General features: G+C 43.5%; 2 protein-coding genes and 1 pseudogene across 37 annotated transcripts in view; all 3 read left to right on the top strand.

Annotated features, from left to right (window-relative positions):
• LOC109873156 (protocadherin gamma-C5) overlaps positions 1-22,915 on the top strand; it is a 125,626-nt gene that overhangs the window by 62,421 nt on the left and 40,290 nt on the right. Inside the window, exon 1 of one of the 36 annotated variants that reach the window (XM_020464730.2) lies at positions 6,227-8,809. The exons of 30 other annotated variants lie outside the window; for them this stretch is intronic. In XM_020464730.2, coding sequence (XP_020320319.1) covers positions 6,404-8,809 — 2,406 coding nt within the window. In that variant the 5' untranslated portion in view covers positions 6,227-6,403. Of the gene's footprint in view, positions 1-6,226; positions 8,810-19,881; positions 22,705-22,915 lie in introns of those variants that run through there. 5 more of the 36 variants (XM_031808057.1, XM_020464727.2, XM_020464723.2 and 2 more) reach the window with 5 other exon arrangements.
• LOC116358117 (protocadherin beta-4-like) lies at positions 1,723-2,652 on the top strand (annotated as a pseudogene).
• On the top strand, positions 3,240-5,894 carry LOC109873344 (protocadherin beta-16-like). Its single transcript, XM_031808059.1, has one exon. It carries the CDS (start codon positions 3,395-3,397, stop codon positions 5,864-5,866), a length of 2,472 nt encoding a protein of 823 aa, XP_031663919.1. The 5' UTR covers positions 3,240-3,394; the 3' UTR covers positions 5,867-5,894.

The following is a 22,915-nucleotide window of genomic DNA, read 5'->3' as shown; positions in this document are numbered from 1 at the left end:
TTGCACTTTGTTTCGTTGTCCCTTTTTTAAATTTGATATTTCTTTGTATATAATCCATACAAATTATGCTGATTCAGGATTTTGACTGGCTGAGAAAAGCTGCCTGTCTGTCTCATCCTGACTCCCGACACGTTCATTACTATGTGAAAGCTGGAGATCGAATTTCATTATTGAAACAATGCTACAAATGTCGGAGAGACAGACAGCAATGTTTATACAAATCTCTGCTGTTGAAAACCAAATGCTAGTCTAAAAGAAATGAGATAATGTCGCCATGCTTTTATAGTAGTTATCAAGTTTATAAATTGCCTGGCTGGGTTTATGAGAAAGTGGATTGCGCAGTCAGATGGAACAGAGTAAATAGGCATTTTAAAGTCATAGATTTAGCCAGTGGTAAGTTATGGAATAGACACGGGCTGGAATGTGGTTTTAAACAATCAAGATTAGACCCACCCGTTATATAATTAATCAAAAAGGCCCGAGGGGCTGTGGTATATGGCCAATATACCACAGCTAAGGGCTGTTCTTAGGCACAACCCAGCGCAGAGTGCCTGGATACAGCCCTTAGCGGTGGTACATTGGCCATATATCCCAAACCCCTGAGATCGAACCACCCAGTTTATAATAGAAAACAACTTCCCAGGTGTGTCAATTAGTTGGGTCTCGCTAAAGATGAAGACGGGTCAGAACGCCAGGGTCTCCTATTTCTTGGAAGACTCGCAGGTGGAAGGAAATTACATCTCATCTTTGATAAGTGGGTGATAGTGTGAAGATTTTAAGGGTAATGTTAAAAAGGGCTTACAATGGGGTGAGCAGGTTGCTATGTTAACCAAGAGCCACAGATTTCTCCTTCGTTTTCTTAAAAGGTTCCATGTGCCACAGGCAGACATGGTGAGCATTTCCAGCCCACCCTGGAGTATGCCGCTCCTGTTTGGCACAGCTCACTAACCCAGGCCCAGTCTGATGATCTGGATCTATTCCGAAGAAAGCATGCTGCACCGTCCTGGGTAGATAGTCCAGTTGTACAGAGGCACTTCAGACCTTGTCCCTACCCTGGCTTCATTAAAGACGGCCTCAAATCAGCATTATCTTCACAGTCAGACTCCTAAAATCTAAATTCAAAGAATAGCTACTCACTGATCGAATCACGGCGACAGTTAGGAATACCCGTAGCCAAAACTAACTGACTTTACCAAAGTCTAGAACTGAACGGTACATAATGTCACAAATCATATATTTCTCCTCATTGATTAGTGAGTCGCTTTAGATAGCAGGACATTATTGTTATCTTTTTTATTTTTTGTACTCTTTTTTTTATAAATGTATGTTTGTTGCTCTTATACATTAATGTGAGTTTATAGGCACAGATATCGACTCTGTCACTCGAGAAGGCTTTTGTGGCACAGTCGATGGCGAGCTGGGCTTGGTGCTAGAATATTGAGGGTTCGAGCCGTGCTCCCTGCTTATTTCATTACATTGGTGTCAGAAGTGATCGGACCTCACATCCACGACCGTGCATGTGCTTGGCGGGTGAGCGCGTTCCTGTAAGACGGCGTCTTGTGAGGTCTAGCTCGAGGACGCGCTCTTTGAATGGAAGGAGCTGTGTAGCGACCGTGGTTTATAGGCTTAACCAGTAGGTTGAGGGTTCGAGCCCCGTCACCTGCCTGTTTTATTGCAATATGTTGAATGCTCATGGAGTTCCGTTGGTATTGACTGCTATATGAGTGTAATAATTAAAACCTGAAATAAAAATAAGATAACGATTAATTCTGAAACATTAATAATGTATGCAGTGAGATCGTTTGCTTATGAACAAATCAAAACTTTTGAATTTCATGTCAAAGCGCAAGACGGAGGCTCTCCTCCACTTTAATGTAACGTAACTTTGAAGTGAATAATTAATAAAGATTAGAACGACAACGGTCCTCAGGTGCTCTACCCAGTAACGACTAGTAGATCTCTGGTGGCTGAAATGGTGCGTCATGAGCAGATATGGGCTATCTTGTCTCTAAAGTGGTGGCTGTTGACGTGGACTCTGGACAGAATGCATGGCTCTAATATAAACTGAAGGGGGATGCAGAATGCGTTGTTAGACAGGGCGCTGTTTGAAGTGGGTCTACAAAATGGAGATATAAGAACTATACAGCCTGCCGTGAAACACAAGCTCGCTGTTGTAGTGGAGGACAACGGGCAGCCATCTCGATAAGCTATAGTCAGCGTGATCGTGGTGGTTTCGGACAGCTTCCTGAAGTGCTTTCATAATTCACTGACTTTATACGCAAGACAAGGATTACAACGATAAACGGATTTTTAATCTAGTTTTGGCCTTGTCTGTTGTGTCCTTCCTTTTCATCTCGTGTGTAGTGGATATAATATCCGTAACGATCTACAGATAGAGACAATCACGCATCAGGTACCTGTCTAGTCTCCCACTTATTCCCTGATATCCACCCGGTTACGCAGACGCCGGAGGGACAGGGACTGCAACACGTGTACAACTATGAGGTGTGTATCTCGACTGACTCAAAAAAGAGTGGCTGTAAATTTGCCAGACCTTTTAGTCAGAACGTGTAAATAGTGAACCCGAGCTCTATGGAGACTTTACAGCGTGCACAAATAGATAAACTTCCTATATTGACCAGATTCCCCTGAACAGGTGAGATAATGTCTGCCCAATGTGTTATGCTGGTTGATGATTTTACAATTTCATTTGTTTTGTTTAAACTTAGATTCGGTCTTTGACATCCTATGACGTTCTCATAGGATCCTATGACGTTTACGGGCTAAATCACGTCATTTACTAATCATTCATTTACTAATCTTATTCAAAGAGTGCTCTCAGTCCTGTGTTCATTTCAGCACCCCCGCTCATGGACAGCAACAATGTCAGGCAGACATTTGATTTGTATGAACTTTTAACTTGTTTTGGATCAAAGGTAGTTCTGACCGAGGATGACAACATATGTAGTAGCCTAATGTGCATCTCACTTAATCTTGTTTTACATTAGCGTGTTTTTGAACATGCAGACCATACAATTAAAATAATTCACAATCTGCCGTCATTCTGTAGCCTACAGTATGGTGTGGATATTTCGGAGTTGTGATGTCAGAAACAGGTTTCTCTACACATGTAATAACTCCCCTATGCTCTTAGTGCCGCTGTTGACCGATACAATAGTAGACCTGAAAGAGAGTAATGTTGACCCTGCCTATTTTGTGGATGATATTAGAGTCGCAGTGACATGTACGCAAACACTATTGCTTTGGGAGTGTGAGAACATTGTCTCTGACGGATGTCATTGGAATAACAGCCCTTTCTTGATTTGCTCATTTGCCTACATATAGGCCTACGCCTTGTCGGATTTTAACAATTGAAGTTGTGCAACGTAAAGAAATGTATTTTCTTTGTTTTCGTGGCACAGGGGGATCCGCCATTTGGAACTGGCAACTGTATCTTCTCCTCTCAGTCTGCTTTCACCGGTATGTGGACGGCCAGGTCCGCTATTCTATTCCAGAGGAGATGACGAAGGGTTCATTCGTGGGGAATATCGTTCAGGACCTAGGGCTGGAAGTTAAAAGACTGAAATCAGGTCGAGCGCGTATTTTTTCAGAAGATAGCCGTGAGTATATCGGTCTCAATGCGGACAAAGGGACTCTGCTTGTGAAAGACAGGATTGATAGAGAGGAGCTGTGCGCCCAAGTGGCTCCATGTTCGTTACATTTCCAGATAATTCTTGAAAATCCCGTTGAACTTCACCGTATTGACGTGGAGATATTAGATATAAACGACAATTCTCCAGTATTTCCAAGTAAAGAAATTCGATTACAGATTAGTGAGGGGTCTCTGTCTGGTACCCGTTTTCCGCTAGAGAATGCTATGGATCCTGACGTCGAAATGAATTCCATTCAAACATATTCCCTTCTCCCGAGTGTTCATTTCACTCTGAAGCAACATTCGCACTCTGATGGCAGTAAATATTTAGAAATGGTACTTCAAACGATGCTGGACAGGGAAACAAATGAGCAACATAATTTAGTGTTAACTGCTGTGGATGGAGGTAATCCTCAGAAGTCGGGCACGGTCAAAATATATATACAAGTATTGGATATAAATGATAATGCACCCGTATTTAGCTCTGTACTTTATAAATCCTCTTTATCCGAAGATACGCCTAAAGGGACTGTGATTTTGAGAGTCAGTGCTACCGATTCAGATAAAGGGACAAATGGAGAGGTTGTGTATTCTTTTTCCCATTCCACTGTTAGCGCGTCCGATCTTTTTACTGTTGATCCTCTTACCGGGGAAATCAAAGTTAACGGTAAATTAGATTTCGAGACTAACAAACAACATAAAATAAGTGTGCAAGCAATGGATCGGGGTTCTCTTACAGATTCGTGTAAAGTACAGCTCGATATTTTGGACATCAATGACAATGACCCTGTAATTACATTAATAACTTTTTCTAACCCAATACCTGAAGACGCATCACCAGAGACAGTTATAGCAATGCTGAACATTAAAGATTTAGACTCTGGTAGAAATGGACACATCAAATGTTCCGTAAACTCGGATTTACCTTTTCGTATTAAGTCATCCTCTTCCAACATCTACAGTTTGGTCACAGATCAGATGTTGGACCGTGAAATGGTTTCCGAGTACAATATTACAATAACAGCGGTGGATGAGGGGTTTCCTCCGCGTTCTACTAACAAGACTCTGACATTGAGAATATCGGATGTGAATGATAATGCTCCAGTATTTGAGAGGCACTCATACTCTGCTTATGTGAGGGAGAACAACTCTCCCGGTGTATCCATATTTTCACTAACAGCCAGTGATAAGGACACCGGCAACAACGCACGTATTTCTTATTTTATAGATGATTCCCATAAAGATGGACTTTCAGCATCCCCATTTATATCTGTGAATTCAGAAAGTGGCGTGATCCACGCAGTGCGTGCTTTTGATTATGAACAAATCAAAGAATTTAAGATCTGCATTAAAGTGCAAGATGGCGGATCACCGCCTCTGAGCACCAATGTGACTTTAACTGTTTTCATACAAGACCAGAACGACAACGCGCCTCAGGTTCTCTACCCAGTACAAACTGGTGGCTCTCTGGTGGCTGAAATGGTGCCTCGTTCAGCAGATGTGGGCTATCTTGTCACTAAAGTGGTGGCTGTTGATGTGGACTCCGGACAGAATGCTTGGCTCTCATATAAACTGCAGAAAGCGACAGACAGGGCGCTGTTTGAAGTGGGCCTACAAAATGGAGAAATAAGAACCATACGCCAGGTCATTGATAAAGATGCTGTGAAACAAAAGCTCACTGTTGTAGTGGAGGACAACGGACAGCCATCTCGATCAGCTACAGTCAATGTGAACGTGGCGGTGGCGGACAGCTTCCCTGAAGTCCTTTCAGAACTCACTGACTTTACGCAAGACAAAGAATACAACAATAACCTGACATTTTATTTAATTTTGGCACTTGCTGTGGTTTCACTACTTTTTATTTTTTCTATTATTTCTATAATTTCGGTCAAACTCTACCGGTGGAAACAGAATAAGTTATTCTATAAATCTGCAGCAAACCTCCCCGTTATCCCATATTACCCTCCCGTTTACCCAGACGGAACCATGGAAACCCTACAGCGTGTGTACAACTATGAGGTGTGTGGAACCACTGACTCTAGGATGAGTGATGTGAAGTTTGCTAGGCCTTGTAGCCAGAACACACTGGTGGATGTGAGTCGCATGGGGACAATGCAGAGAGAAAAGAGGGAGCAGGAGGATGGTGATGGAGAGGTGAGAAGGCATATTGAAATCAATCTTACCTCTTTTTTTATAGGCTATCTGGGATGTTGATGCATCGCGCTCGCTCTCTCTCCATCTCTGCGTTAATTTCTGCGCAGGCGTTGTCGTTACCCGTGTGACTGTGTGTTTTCCAATGCATCTTAGTGTAATGTCTCTGCTTCAGCTATATTCATGTATCACATTCTTATGCAGTATGTATGCTATGATAATATGGAGGATAATTTTGCAATACGAAATGTGTAACTATTTTATGTCAATCATTTGTTCGGTGTTTTGAAGTTTGACACATTTTCTTTAGTAATGTAGTACTTTGTTTGAACCCTGAGTGCCGCTGTTGATCGCATGTAATATTTAGCACAATCACACTATGGTTCCTACTATAATAATGCGCTTAGCAACGCCCATAGAGCACATTAAACTGGAGACCCAGTTGATAGAATAAGGGCCCTATTCTGGATAGTACATTAGGTCTACAGAAACACTTTGTTCTGTAAACGGACGTCACATTGACTGGATTCTTGAAAAATACGTTCTAGGATTTATTTTCTGCCTCAATATTGTGTTTTGGCTTTGGCTTTTTGTCGTGAAATGGCAATGAGAAGGAACAACAAGCTCTTGGAGTGGCTATTGTGCATATTCATGGTTTGCGCCTTCTCAGCTTACGCTGTGTCCGGACAGGTCCGCTACTCCATCCCGGAGGAGATGACGGTGGGCTCCTTTGTTGGGAATATAGCGAAAGATCTGGGACTGGAGCCTCAACGGCTTGTAGCCGGGAGAGCTCGGGTTTTCACCGCGGGCGACAGTGAATACTTGATTCTGAACCGAGAGAAAGGACAATTGTTAGTGAAAGAGAGAATGGACCGGGAACAACTATGCTTGGAGATCTCAGCATGTAGCTTCAGTTTCGATGTGATTCTAGAGAACCCAATGGAGATGTTTCGGGTTACAGTGGAAATATTAGATATCAACGACAATAGCCCCGTTTTTCCAAAAAAGGAAATTGAATTGGAAATTAGTGAGTCAGTCCTACCTGGTGCGCTTTTCTCTATAGAAAGCGCAATAGACCAGGACGTAGGGGCAAATACACTCCAGAAATACGTATTAAACCCCACGGATCATTTTAATCTTAAGATTCAAGGTCGTCTAGATGTAAGTGAAAACATAGAGATAGTACTTCAAAAACCCATGGACAGAGAAAAGACAAAGCATCACTATTTGACTTTAACTGCTGTCGATGGCGGAGACCCTCGGAGGTCTGGAACAGTTCAAATCCACATTGTGGTTCTCGATGCCAACGACAATGCCCCGATATTTAGCCAAGCTACATATAAAGCATCCGTTGTAGAAAATGCTGGGAAGGGAACATTGGTTACAACAGTGAGCGCGACAGACGCAGACGAGGGATCTAGCGCCAATATAGAATTTTATTTTGAGCATGCTACCACTACTATCCGAGAGCTATTCACAATTGACCCGATATCAGGTGAGGTGAAGGTAGTGGGTGATATAGATTATGAAAGAAACAAACAATTTAGGATAAAGGTAAAAGCTAAAGATAACGGTGGCTTAACAAACTCATGTGGGATCGTTATTGATGTTATTGATATGAACGATAACACTCCGAAAATAACCCTCATGTCCTTTTCTAGTGCCCTGCCCGAGGACTCAGTCCCTGGCACTATTATAGCCATGATTAACATCCAGGATCTTGATTCAGGCGACAATGCTAAGGTTTCATGTTCCATTGATCGCAACCTTCCTTTCAAAATTGAATCAGCTTTAGCAAATTACTACAATCTGGTGACGGACTCGGTATTGGATAGAGAACAGACATCCGAATATAATGTAACAATCACAGCAGTAGATGGAGGCTACCCGCCTCGCTCAAGTAAAAAGACCCTCAGTTTAAAGCTTTCAGATGTGAACGACCATGCGCCCCAGTTCCAACAAGAAAGCTATGACGCCTATGTGTTCGAAAACAATGCCTCTTCTCTGTCGTTCTATTCTGTAAGCGCTACAGATGCAGACTGGGGACCAAATGCTCGGGTATCATATTTCCTTGAGGATGGTAGTTTAAACGGAGCTCCACTCTCCTCTTATGTGACTGTAAATTCAGACAGTGGGGGGCTTTACGCAGTGAAACCCTTTGACTATGAGCAAATTAAATCTTTCAAAATACATGTCAAAGCACAAGATGGAGGCTCACCCCCATTGAGTGGCAATGTAACTATACACGTATTCATAAAAGACGAGAACGACAACGCGCCTCAGGTTCTGTATCCAGTACAAACTGGTGGCTCTCTGGGGGCTGAAATGGTGCCCCGTTCAGCAGATGTGGGCTATCTTGTCACTAAATTGGTGGCTGTTGATGTGGACTCTGGACAGAATGCATGGCTCTCATATAAACTTCAGAAAGTGACAGACAGGGCGCTGTTTGAAGTGGGCCTACAGAATGGAGAAATAAGAACTATACGCCAAGTCAATGATAAAGATGCTGTGAAACAAAAGCTCGCTGTTGTAGTGGAGGACAACGGGCAGCCATCTCGATCAGCTGTAGTCAATGTGAACGTGGTGGTGGCGGACAGCTTCCCTGAAGTGCTCTCAGAATTCACTGACTTCACAGTGGACAGGGAATATAATGACAACCTGACTTTTTATCTAGTGTTGGCCTTGGCTATGGTATCGGTTCTGTTCATATTCTCCATTATTGCCCTTATCACAGTTAAAATCCACAGATGGAGACAGAATCGATTATTCTATAAATATGCAGCAAACCTCCCCGTTATCCCACATCACCCTCCCGTTTACCCAGACGGAACAATGGGAACCCTACAGCGTGTGTACAACTATGAGGTGTGTGGAACCACTGACTCTAGGATGAGTGATATGAAGTTTGCTAGGCCTTGTAGCCAGAACACACTGGTGGATGTGAGTCGCATGGGGACAATGCAGAGAGAAAAGAGGGAGCAGGAGGATGGTGATGTGTCTGAAGAGGTGAGACTCCCATTCTGTCCTCTACTTAGATAAGTATGAAGCTTGTGTACATCTGACTGACTGAGGGATGTTTCTACACTGCAATCGTCCTATTCTTTTGCCTCTGTGGGATCAAGTCAACCTTTATCATTGAGTCATGTCAGTAGCATGGTCCAAAAACTGAATTGGTGCCGGCAAGCAGACTTAGACGCCATTCTAATCTGTATAACAGTCTGCGGTCCATAAGAAGGGGTGCACATATTGAATATTTGTGTGGCCCATTTGACTTTTATTATGGGTAAGAGTTTCCCACTACATGTTGTTGACAGCGCTACATGTAAGTGTCTATCCATCTCTCTGTGTGTCTCAGCCAGCCTGTCAGTAATTCTAAAGAGCATTATGGAGGCCAGATTGCTCAGCAAGTAGCCTTTGATGCCATGCTTCTGTGTTAATCTGTTTTACGTGATTCGTGAAATGCACTGCAACACTGGCTATGTTCATCGGGTGATTACTCTTTTCCATTCTTATTTACCCAGCAGGTGTGCAGATAAAGGAGCAGGGTATGAAATCACTGTATCAGTTTCATTAGGTCTCGTCTGACTAACAGACTGATCCACTGATCTGACTGGGTGATTGACTGGCTGACTGACTGACTAACTGGTTGACTGACTTGACTGGTTGACTGACTTGACTGGTTGACTGACTTGACTGGTTGACTGACTTGACTGGTGGACTGACTGACTGACTGGTTGACTGACCTGACTGGTTGACTGACCTAGCCTGGCTTGTCTGACTGACTGGTTGACTGACCTGACTGGCTGACTGACTGACTGGCTGACTGACCTGACTGGCCTGACTGACTGACTGGTTGACTGACCTAACTGGCTGTCTGACTGACTGGTTGACTGACCTGACTGGCCTGACTTGACTGACTTGACTGACTGACTCACTGCTAATACTATCAAATAATTGTTCTGAGGAGCCCTCATTCCTATCTATCCCATGGATCTTCACTCTCTCCATCTGTATTTTTACCTCACCCCCCCCCCCCCATTTTCCCTCCTCTTCCTCTCCCTCTCTGTACAACCCTATGGTGCTTGGGAAAACTGACCCACTTTCCCCCTCACACACTGCTCTAATATTCTGTGTTGCTGTGGTGCAGTAATGGGCTTATATGTCTCTCCCATCAGACACTGGGCTTAATTCCATGGCAGTGTTACACTCATTCCTGTATGGAAAACTGTCAATGCTCTGTATTCAGAATGAGTGTGTCTGTTGGGTCATACTATGTAACTCTGTCTCTGAGTCTGTCTGTCTGTAACCAATGGTCTTGCTTACTTGTCATTCACAGTAGTAATGTCCCTTTTTTGTCTATGGCTCACAAGGTTGTAAGGGTTTAGACTGGATATTGTTAGTGAGTGGAGGATTGTATGTAACATGGCATGCTGTTAACAGTGACAGTGATTTCAAACCTGCCTAGTAACAGCCAGCAACAACGTCACGTCTTTGCCTTCATTATAACCACTAGGCCTTAAGCGTGGATATCTGTGTATTTTAACGAGCCATAGGAAAACAGAAAAGACCAAAGACTTGTTTTAATGGTTGTGTTCATCTGCGTGTGTGTGGGTTTGTGAGTATAGTTAAATTCAGGCAATCTCTACTGTTATGCCCTCTTCTCTCCAGTGTACCAGGAAGATTCACCTCAAGCTCATGCACATTGTCATGGCAACACTCTCTCCATGCAGACAGTGCTGCAGATTCCGGACATAATACATGTTGTGTGGTTGGTGACTTGTAAACAACACTGTTCGTAGTCTCGTGATCTTTCTGGCTAGAGCAAGTTCTGTTCTAAAAGCTGCCTTGTCTTACCTCCTCTCAGCATGTTTCTAGGTGTGCATGCATCTGTGCCTGTCTGCATAACAGACGGAGTGATGATTTGAATTCTCCCGTGTATTTGTAAAAAGCCAGTGTAGCCCTGTAGTTACACAACATGTCATGAAGGCAAGAAGTTGGCTGGACTCATTTGATCCAGAAGCACTGAATTGTTTTTGCCCTGAGTCTCACTGCACTGGCAGGACAACTGCTTGCAACACAACACTGACCCAGTTTGAGCGGCCTCCTCTCTATTTCCTGTTTGAGAGCGATGGGACAGCTTAGTTGTGTTCCCTTCTGATGCCTCTGTAACTACCCATCAACCACTCTGTCTTAGCCCCATTGCATGACATTTTAGTCATTCAGCAGACACTTATCCAGAGCGACTCACAGTAGTGAGTGCACACATTATGTATTTACACAAATGTAGGCTTACACCTGTACTATACAGTCTTTACCCATGTAACCAACCTTTTGTCTCTCTCTTTGTCTCTTCCCCACATAATCTCGAGCACTCACTTGTCCATGTCAGACATGGATGTTGTCAGTGTGTCCTTTATGTGTCTGTTTAGCAGGTTGTATTGAGCACACAGCGTGGAGGCAGAGGGAGGGGGCAAGGCATTGTTGTGCATCATGCAGCAGTATGAAGGCTGTGGGACGCATATTTCACACTGGCACTACCTTCTGTCCTGCGTATTATCACATAAACCCACAAAGGGTCACAGAGCCATTTCTAAACATCTCTCTGTCTGTCTCTCTCTCTCTTTCTCTGTCTGTCTCTGTCTCTCTGTCTGTCTCGCTCTCTCTCTCTCGCTCCCTCTGTCTTGCTCAGGCTATCTGTCTGACTTTCTGTCTGTCTCTGTCTCTCTCTTTCTCCCTCTCTTTGCCTCTCTCTCTCTCTTTCTCTCTCGCACCAACACTCTCTGTCTGGCTCTCTCTCTCTCTCTCTCAATATGTTTCTCTCTTTCCTCTTTCTTCATCTCTCTCCCTGTAACAAAAAGCTTCTCACTATGTATCACATACTGATCCAAGATGGCATAGCAGTCAGACGTCCTTTGTCCTCGTCTTGTCGTGTCCCGTGTATATATATATTTACATCTTTTATATATTTTATTTTCCAAAAACTCAACTTCAAAACACTCTCCTGCAACCCGCCTCACCAATTAAAAAAAAGAAAAAAGTATTATTTACCTCAAATCTGAATTCCACAATAGAAGCTAGCCTGAAGCTAACCAGGAGCTAACCAGAAGCTAGCCAAAAGCTAGCCAGAAGCTAATCAGGAGCTAACCAGGAGCTAACCAGAAGCTAGCCAAAGGTTAGCCAGAAGCTAGCCAGAAGCTAGCCAGTTTACTGGCCTACGTTAGTACTTAGCTAATCACGTTTGATGGTCATCAGCTATCCTTTAGCTCGAAAAGCTATCGCCAGTTTTGTACAACGCGACTCAGACCAGAATATACCGGACCTATTTTTCTCTCCATATCCCCGGATGTCAACTGAAAGCTCTGAACATTTACACCTGGATCTCGCAGTTAGCTAGCTGCTATCCGTGTGACTATTGTCTTACGTCGGTCCCGGAGCAAACTTATTCCGGAACTAGCCAGCTGAAGAGTTCCATCAACCACTCCGGGGCTACTATCACCTATCCGGACCCGTTTTACTGCCAACGCGGAGCCCCACCGGGCCTTCACGACTGGACTACCGACTTTATCTGCATGAGGGAGTTATCCAACTGGCTCCTCCGTCGCAACGTTACCTAAACGGCCATCTGCGGCCCGCCAATCGTTAGCTGTCTTATCGGCTGCTATCTGAATAGGTCTCTCGGACAATTTTTCTTAGGTCACTATAACTATATCTATTTTGCCAATTGGATTGATCCCATGTACCACACGGAACCCCACTAATCTACTAACGGAAACGCACAAAGTGGCTAAAAACAGAACACCATCCTACGCTATCTTGCTACCGATGGCCCGGCTAGCTGTCTGAATCGCCGTTACCCCAACCAACCTCACTACTCACTGAACCCTTATGATCACTCGACTAAGCATGCCTCTCCTTAATGTCAATATGCCTTGTCCATTGCTGTTCTGGTTAGTGTTTATTGGCTTATTTCACTGTAGAGCCTCTAGCCCTGCTCATAATACCTTATCCAACCTTTCAGTTCCACCACCCACACATGCGATGACATCACCAGGTTTCAATGATGTTTCCAGAGACAATATCTCTCTCATCATCACTCAATACCTAGGTTTACCTCCACTGTATTCACATCCTACCATACCTTTGTCTGTACATTATACCTTGAAGCTATTTTATCGCCCCCAGAAACCTCCTTTTACTCTCTGTTCCGGACGTTCTAAACGACAATTCTCATAGCTTTTAGCCGTACCCTTATCCTACTCCTCCTCTGTTCCTCTGGTGATATAGAGGTGAATCCAGGCCCTGCAGTGCCTAGCTCCATTCCTATTCCTGAGGCGCTCTCTTTTGATGACTTCTGTAACCGTAATAGCCTTGGTTTCATGCATGTTAACATTAGAAGCCTCCTCCCTAAGCTTGTTTTATTCACTGCTTTAGCACACTCTGCCAACCCGGATGTTCTAGCCGTGTCTGAATCCTGGCTTAGGAAGACCACCAAAAATTCTGAAATTTTAATCCCAAACAACATTTTCAGACAAGATAGAACGGCCAAAGGGTGGCGGTGTTGCAATCTACTGCAGAGATAGCCTGCAGAGTTCTGTCCTACTATCCAGGTCTGTACCCAAACAATTTGAACTTCTACTTTTAAAAATCCACCTCTCTAAAAACAAGTCTCTCACTGTTGCCACATGCTATAGACTACCCTCTGCCCCCAGCTGTGCTCTGGACACCATATGTGAACTGATTGCCCCCCATCTATCTTCAGAGCTCGTGCTGCTAGGCGACCTAAACTGGAACATGCTTAACACCCCAGCCATCCTACAATCTAAGCTTGATGCCCTCAATCTCACACAAATTATCAATGAACCTACCAGGTACCACCCCAAAGCCGTAAACACGGGCACCCTCATAGATATCATCCTAACCAACTTGCCCTCTAAATACACCTCTGCTGTTTTCAATCTCAGCGATCACTGCCTCATTGCCTGCATCCGTAATGGGTCAGCAGTCAAACGACCTCCACTCATTACTGTCAAACTCTCACTGAAACACTTCAGCGAGCAGGCCTTTCTAATCGACCTGGCCGGGGTATCCTGGAAGGACATTGACCTCATCCCCTCAGTAGAGGATGCCTGGTTAGGTTTTTTAATTGCCTTCCTCACCATCTTAAATAAGCATGCCCCATTCAAGAAATTTTGAACCAGGAACAGGTATAGCCCCTCGTTCTTTCCAGACCTGACTGCCCTTAACCAACACAAAAACATCCTATGGCATTCTGCATTAGCATCAAACAGTGATATGCATCTTTTCAGGGAAGCTAGAAACCAATACACACAGGCAGCTAGAAAAGCCAAGGCTAGCTTTTTCAAGCAGAAATTTGCTTCCTGCAACACAAACACAAAAAAGTTCTGGGACACTGTAAAGTCTTTGGAGAATAAGAACACCTCCTCCCAGTTGCCAATTGCACTGAGGATAGGAAACACAGTCACTACCGATAAATCCACTATCATTGAGAATTTCAATAAGCATTTTTTTACGGCTGGCTATGCTTTCCACCTGGCTACCCCTACCCTTGTCAACAGCACTGCACCCCCCACAGCAACTTGCCCAAGCCTTCCCCATTTCTCCTTCTCCCAAATCCAGTCAGATGATGCAGTCTATCACAGTGCCATCCGTTTTGTCACCAAAGCCCCATATACTACCCACCACTGCGACCTGTATGCTCTCGTTGGCTGGCCCTCGCTTCATACTCGTCGCCAAACCCACTGGCTCCAGGTAATCTACAAGACCCTGCTAGGTAAAGTTCCCCTTATCTCACCTCGCTGGTCACCATAGCAGTACCCACCTGTAACACACGCTCCAGCAGGTATATCTCTCTGGTCACTCCCAAAACCAATTCTTACTTTGCTCGCCTCGCCTTCCAGTTCTCTGCTGCCAATGACTGGAACGGACTGCAAAAATCTCTGAAACTGGAAACACTTATCCCCCTCACTAGCTTTAAGCACCAGCTGTCAGAGCAGCTCACAGATTACTGCACCTGTACATAGCCCATCTATAATTTAGCCCAAACAACTACCTCTCCCCATACTGTATTTATTTATTTTGCTCCTTTGCACCCCCATTATTTCTATCTCTAATTTGCACATTCTTCCACTGCAAATCTACCATTCCAGTGTATATTTTATTATTTATTTTTTTACTTGCTATATTGTATTTACTTCGCCACCATGGCCTTTTTTGCCTTTACCTCCCTTATCTCACCTCATTTGCTCACATTGTATATAGACTCATTTTTCTACTGTATTATTGACTGTATGTTTGTTTTACTCCATGTGTAACTCTGTGTTGTTGTACGTGTCGAACTGCTTTGCTTTATGTTGGCCAGGTCGCAATTGTAAATGAGAACTTGTTCTCAACTTGCCTACCTGGTTAAATAAAGGTGAAATAAAAAAAATAAAAATAAAAATGTCACGTCAGTATCTATGGCTCTCTAGCTTGGTTCAACACCACAGCTTTATACAGTGAGGCTATGGAATAAATATTTTTTTATAGAACACTTCCCACAGTAAGACCCTCTCTTAACAGAGACTGTGTTTGATAAGTAGCCCTTTGGCTTTAAACTCCTGGCTTTGGGTTTTCCCTATCTGTAATAACAGAAAGTGTGCTCTGCTCATCTTAAGCTATGAACATACAATGCACACAGCACATCAATACTTCATTTGCACAGTAGCCTATACCTTTCCCTTTCCAGCATTCATTCAAATCAAATGTGTTTCTAGGTGCATGATTTTCAGACAGCTTGCAGTTTCCCACCTCACCCTTCCCCACCGACACAGAAACATTCCACACATTCATTTTCATGACTGGCTGAGTCACACTGAAGACTGCACCATTCCCTCAGAAGTTGCACGCAGCGACAGCTTAATGTATGGAGGTTTGAGCGGAAGGCACTGTATTACAGTGCAGAGACAGAGGAAAGGGACCCCTGCCTTGGACTATGTTTAAGTCTTCACTGAGCCGTAGTGGGGCTGGGCAGGGCAGGGCCAGCAGGAAGGGAAACCTGTCTGTATTATTTTGTCTGAATCTCTCTATCTCTTTGTCTGGGGAGATGATGTGTGTAACGTTGGTTTCCTACTGTCAGTGAAGATGATATCATTGCTGGTGTTTTGTGAAGATTTTGATAATAAAGATAAGAACAATGTGAAAAATCATACTCTTCCTTGTTTAGAAGTGAAATACAGGGTTGTCAACACTCTTGCAGATCTAACCATGTTGTAGAGACCAAGCACAGTAAAACAATAAGAAAAATGTGCAAAGGATTTAGTGACATAGTGCCTATATTTTGTGTTTGGTAATAACAAACATGTTTTGTTGGTGATGGTAAACCTGCTTGTGTTCCCCTGGTGGTCAAATAAAATTGTATTTGTCACATGTGCCGAATACAACAGGTGTAGTAGACCTTACCGTGAAATGCTTACTGACAAGCCCTTAACCAACAATGCAGTTCAAGAAACACAGTTAAGAAAAATGTTTCTAAATAATATAAAGTAAAAAACGAGGCTATATACAGGGTGTACTTGTACCGAGTCAATGTGTGGGGTAGAGGTTAGGCAAGGAAATGTGTAAAGTGACTATGCATAGATAATAAACAGCGAGTAGCTGTAAGAAGTTGTTAAGGAACCTTTTGGTCGTAGACTCGGCCCTCCGGTACCGCTTGCCTTGCAGTAGCAGAGAGAACAGTCTATGACTTGGGTGACTGGAGTCTTCCTCTGACACCGCCTGGCATAGAGGTCCTGGATGTCAGGAATCTTGGCCCCAGTGAGGTCTGGCACCGACCTTATGATTATAGGGCCCAGAGTTTTCCCTGATGAAGGGACCTGACCAGGAAAACCTCAGGGCCCTACTCATGAAGTATAAGGAGAACATTAAGAAAACACCAGTGTAATGCTATGGTTGTTGCACACATTGAACCCACACTGCACATGCACAGAATGATATACAACACAGTGGTCATGCTAAGTGACTGTGGTCATGCTAAGTGACTGTGGTGAACATGTGTCAGATTGGTCTGTATCGAAACTCTTTTTCTGTTTTGATAAGTATGTCTCTGTGTGCTGTGAGTACAGTCCTTGTCCTAATCTAATGAATATGTCTTTATTTTCTCTCTTTTCCATGTCGCCACTGCATCTGCCCCCTCTGCGTTTCTCAAAACAAGGTAAGATCAACTTCATCTCCTTTTCTACCTGCCAATTTATCCTACCAATCTGTATCCTACCAATCTGTAATCTATCTATCTGTCAAGCTATATCAAACCACATAAAATCTCTCTCTCTCTCTCACACACAAGCACACACACACACACACACACACACACACACACACACACACACACACACACACACACACACACACACACACACACACACACACACACACACACACACACACACACACACACATGCATACATACATACACACACTTGTGTATGCACTTAGTCCAATGTAACCTTTAAGAGGATCATGTTCAACACACAAGTATCAGAGGTAAAGGGACAGATCAGCATTGTTCATCATATGTCACAGACAGTTATACAGATTTTTGACATTGTATTATTTATGATTCCAATGCTTGCCATTGAAATAACTCAGTGATAACAAAGAGTAAAATAACATTCCCATGAGCTGTGTATGAAAAATATCTAAATACATCTATAATGAATATGTTGGTACTTGTATTGGTCACATCTCTTCCTTTGGGTGAATCGCACACATTTATAATTGCTGCAATCATTATTTTCATGAACCTTGGAAAAGGGCTTTACATCTTGTTGACTTATTCATCTATTGAGGCCCAACTCATGAATGATAAAGGAGTGCCTGGTCACATGACAAACAGCAGAATGAAATGCAGACTTTTATACACAGTTCCTCGAACAAAGCGGTTTCAGTGCATTTCGGTGACTGTTCTACCTCTTGAAATGCTACCCGGGTGTTTATCTGAGGAAATGTCTGTTCATATAGCTCCTGTTTCCCTTTCTAGTGAAGGGAAACAAGCACGCATTGTTTAGGCCACTCTCGTGCTGCCTATTGTCTGCCGCATGCACCAGAGTGAGCTCTCCGCCTGTGTGGCGCTGTCCACCCGCGTGGTGCTGAAATGGTCCTCTCTGTGCAGCGCGCGTGGTCTCCTCTGCTTTCCATGGATTGGATAATCTCTTGCTGCACAAGTGGGTCATACTGTGCCACTGATCATCGTGATGAAATACGACCGTATTTATATCTTGTCGACCTGGCCCATATTATATAACACTGTGATATGATTATAAGCATTATTCATGATTAAACCTTTATTTTCATCTGACGCTGTAATAGGTCGTTATCAATAAAACGTCACAATATGGTGCAGAGCGTTCGATTTGACTGGTGGGGGCACGGAGACCTCCAGCTCCTCTAAAACTATTGACAACTACGTGCCGTTTGCAAGTGATTGTTAAATCAACTATTTGGTTTTAATATCATCACGTCTTGAAGTGCCTAGTCAGACCTACACATTTCAGGTTATTCTCTTTCATCGAAGTTATGCAGCAGGTAACTGCATGCTTTTCATGATCAGTAAAAAATATATTGATTATGTATTTCCAGACACATGGAAAGAGCTTGAAATCGGCAAGTCCTCTTCCTGGTAAAGTTGTCAGTCGGACTACTGTCATCACCACTATAGATGGCAAGACAACATAGCCATCTAGTTTATCCACTGAAAGTTCGCCAACTTGTCCATCATTCAATATAACCTGCCATGTCTGTAAGCAGTAATCACGAAGAAACACTTAGAAACAACATTGAACAGAAGATAATGTTAGCTAACTTCGCCGGGCAGGCCCTACGTTGGTTTGAGAACGAGCTGCATTAGGTCTACATTCCACTATCTTTACGCCAATGTACACCGTTTATATTTGTAGCTTGCAAAGTACACATGGTCAGCTAACAGTACATTGGTAAATGCGCCCTTCTGCTTCTTGACAGGTAGAGCCCACACATATTTGGAAATGAACCTAAACCACTCGTACTTGTCAGGTACAGGTCACTTGTGTTCTATATCACTAAAATATCCACTTAATGGTGGCCAATATTGAGAGATATCGTGAGGCTACCCTCACTTATCTGAAATTACATGATCAATTGATGTTTACTGATCATGAAAAGCATGCATTTACTGCTGTATAAATCTGATGATAGAGCTAAATGTGCCCAATTCTTTTTGCATGGAATAATCTGAAATGTGTAGTTCTGACTAGGCACTTCAAGAGGTGATGATATTACAACCAAACAGTTAACATTTATTTAACAATCACTTGAAAACGGAGGGCAGTTGTCAATGGTTTTAGCGGAGCTGGGGATCTCCATGGAGGCAAATCGAACGCTCTGTACCTTATTGTGTGACGTTTTATTGACGACGACCTATTAGAGCACCCTCGGTTGCTAGGGATATTTAGTTAATCTATGCCCCACGGTTGTAGCCTGTTGTCGATAAAAATCAGTGTGGGCGAATTGCTATTGTGGTGGTCAGACATATAAACCTAGCCTAAAGGCTTCCTCGGTCAGTTACACAGCAAATTAGTAAAATAATAAAATATGTAGGCTACTATCTAAATACACGCTACTAAACCGTGTGTGCGTGCGTGTGTGCGTGCGTGTGAACGTGTACGTGTGCGTCAAACCTCTATTCCCTTTTGCTTCCGCCTCTCGCGATCCTTTCACTCCCAGCCCTTTTACTCCCCCCTTCTGCTCGCGCTGAGCATGCTACTGTGATTAGACGTGTGTGTGTGTGAGGGGATGAGAGAGACTGGCTCCCTGCTCCTCATGACAGACTATGAGAACACCACTAGGCTGTGCTTCCCTCTCATTGCCACACGACGGCAGAAATAGTACAGTAAACGGAGGGCTTGAAGTGATACAGTGCTTTTATGATTATTGGGTAATAAAAATAATAAAAATAGGCTATAGGTTAATATTTGCATTTTTGGGGGGCGCTATTTATTTAGTGAATTACCACGTTTATTTTGTACAGTAGCATATTTACTACTTTTCAATCAAAGTAAAATGTTACACCTGTAAATAAATACAGAGTATCTGTTTCTGTATTTTAAGCATTCTACTCATAGTGAAGGAATAGACTGCACCTTTAAGATACTCTACGTGTGTGATTGGTTATATCAAGAGGGTTCTCTGCACCAATACTGAGCTGAGCCAGACAAAGGGATCTACTCCCTCCCCTCAGACTCCTCATTACATCCCGTAGCCTACAATGCTCAGATCTGAGAGCTACACTTGAACTGAATGGAAACAAAAGAAGGTCTGCTTACATTTTTGGGAAATGTGTATTCAAGACACTATGGCGAATAACTTCAGTTTTTATATTTTGTGATGGTGAGGATTTACTGTGAAAAGGAGGTTCGATGGAACAAAGGACAATGAGGATTCGAGGCCATTTGAGGTGGCAAGTGTTATGGATTTATCAATTTGTTCTCCTGTGGAATACAATAGAGGCGCAGATTCCATACACTATACCTGAGGAGTTAAAGGAAGGTTCTGTTGTTGGAAATATAGCCAAGGACCTGGGTTTGGGAATATCTGAGATATATGACCGTAAACTGAGGATAGCTTCTGATGCTGGTAAGCAGTATTTCAGTGTAGATTTGGGTAAGGGTGAGCTGGTTGTCAATGAAAGGATAGACAGAGAATATTTATGTGGAGAGAATGTCCCTTGTTTGTTACCGCTGGAGGTTATAGTTGAAAATCCTTTACAGCTGCACCGCATGGAAATCGAAATAAAGGATATAAATGATAATTCTCCAGGTTTTCTTACAAATGAACGCATTTTGAAAATAGCTGAGGTGATTAATCCAGGTGCAAAATTCCCATTGGAAAGTGCACATGATCCTGACGTAGACGCAAATTCGTTACGGTCCTATAGTATCAGTGATAATGACCATTTCCTGTTAAGCATGAAAACCCAGGGAGGCCAAAAAATTCCCGAACTTGTGCTGAAGACTTCACTGGACAGAGAGAAGCAGGCCGTTCACAAGCTCGTGCTCACCGCTGTAGACGGAGGGACTCCTGCACGATCTGGTACTTCTGAAATCACCGTCATAGTTCTTGATGTTAATGATAATGAGCCCCAGTTTGAGAGACCTTTTTATGAAATAGCTGTAGCTGAGAATAGACCCGTTGGCAATCAGATAGTAAATGTAAAAGCATCAGATTCTGACGAAGGACTAAATGGAGAGATCGAGTATTTCTTTGCAGACCAGACCCCAGATAGTATAAGGACATTAATTAATATTGACTCAAATACAGGCGAAATAACTATCAAAGGACAGCTTGATTATGAACAGACGAATTTGTATACGTTTGATATTGTGGCAAAAGATAAAGGCAGTCCACAGATGGAGGGGCACTGTAGTGTAAAGATCAATATTGCTGATGTTAATGATAATGCCCCTCAAATTATTATAACCTCACTGACCAGTCCAATACCGGAGAATTCAGCACCTGGGATGGTTATTGCATTGATTAGCGCGAAAGACTTAGACGTTGGTGAGAATGGCAAAGTAAAGTTAAACATGTCCCGGGGTTCCCCGTTCACTCTGAAGCCCTCTGTTTCCAACCATTATGCACTGGTGACCAACGGCCCATTAGACCGAGAGACGTTCTCGAAGTATGATGTTGTCATTAACGCGGTTGATTCAGGGTCCCCACCTTTATCTACAAAGAAAACCGTTACCGTGAAAATCCTAGATGTCAATGACAATCCTCCAGTGTTTTCCCAGACATCGTATACTGTTTATGTCAAAGAAAACGGAACCCCGGGATCTATAATGAGCTCAGTGTCCGCCTCTGATACAGACATGGGTGAGAATGCAAAGATCTCCTATTCTATATTAGACTCTAAAGTACAAGACGTGTCTGTCTCCTCCTATATTTACATAAACTCAGATAACGGCAGCATCTACAGCATGCACTCGTTTGACTATGAGAAACTGAAGGTGTTTCAGATACAGGTCCAGGCAAAGGACCACGGCTCTCCGTCTCTGAGCAGCAACGTCACGGTTCATGTTTTTATCCTGGACCAGAACGACAATGCACCCGCTGTTATTTACCCTTCCGCTGTCATGGGCTCTGTCTCCCATCAGAAGATGCCCCGGTCCGCTAAAGCAGGCCACCTCGCCACTAAGATATCGGCAGTGGACGCAGACTCGGGCCATAACGCCTGGATTTCCTATAGGCTGGTGGAGGCCACAGACTCGTCTTTGTTCAGTGTGAATCTTTACACAGGGGAGGTGAGGACTAAACGCGCTGTTTCAGAGCAGGATGACTCCTCTCAGAGGCTGCTTATAGAGATACAGGACAATGGGGAACCGGTCCAGTCCGCCACAGTCACAGTCAACATCGTGTTAGAGGACGGGCTCCACGAGCCCATCTCGGACTTCCGCCAGAAAACAGCCGAGCCCAGCAAGAGAAACAGTAAAATCACCTTTTATTTGATCATCTCTCTGGCCTCCGTGTCCGTTTTGTCTTTGTTGACTTTTCTCATCTTAGTGGTGAAATGCGTTAGAAACAGTAGGAGCAGCTCGAGTTGCTGTATCAGACGGGCTGACTCTGACGGATACAAGAATCCCAACAGAAACCTGCAGCTCCAGCTCAACACTGACGGCCCTATTAAGTATGTGGAGGTCCTGGGAGGGGACATGTTGTCTCAGAGCCAGTCCTTCAGGTCGTGTCTCTCTCCAGTGTCCGAGTTCAGTGATTTCACCCTCGTTAAGCCCAGCAGCACCACAGACTTTAAGGAGATGATAAACGTGATTGATGCCTCTTTACCGGACAGCGCGTGGACATTCGAGAGCCAACAGGTGAGCGCAGTTACTTTATAATGTGTTTTTTTTATTACCGGATTATATCGTTGTTCATTTATGACTGTATCTCCTGGCACTTGGTTTTACCACTTCTACTCATTTCAACTCTATATATTTTTGGTGTGTAGGCGATTCATTTTTCATGATATGGAGTCATGAAATGACATTCTTCTACACTTTGGCCTTTATATATTAATTGGTTTGTTTA

Source organism: Oncorhynchus kisutch, linkage group LG28 (genome assembly GCF_002021735.2).
Source record: "Oncorhynchus kisutch isolate 150728-3 linkage group LG28, Okis_V2, whole genome shotgun sequence".
Classification (NCBI taxonomy): Eukaryota; Metazoa; Chordata; class Actinopteri; order Salmoniformes; family Salmonidae; genus Oncorhynchus; species Oncorhynchus kisutch.
This window is presented reverse-complemented; position numbering and strand designations above follow the sequence as displayed.

Excerpts from the sequence above, each read along its gene's own strand:
- LOC109873344 (XM_031808059.1), top strand. The coding sequence starts at position 3,395 with ATGTATTTTCTTTGTTTTCGTGGCACAGGGGGATCCGCCATTTGGAAC.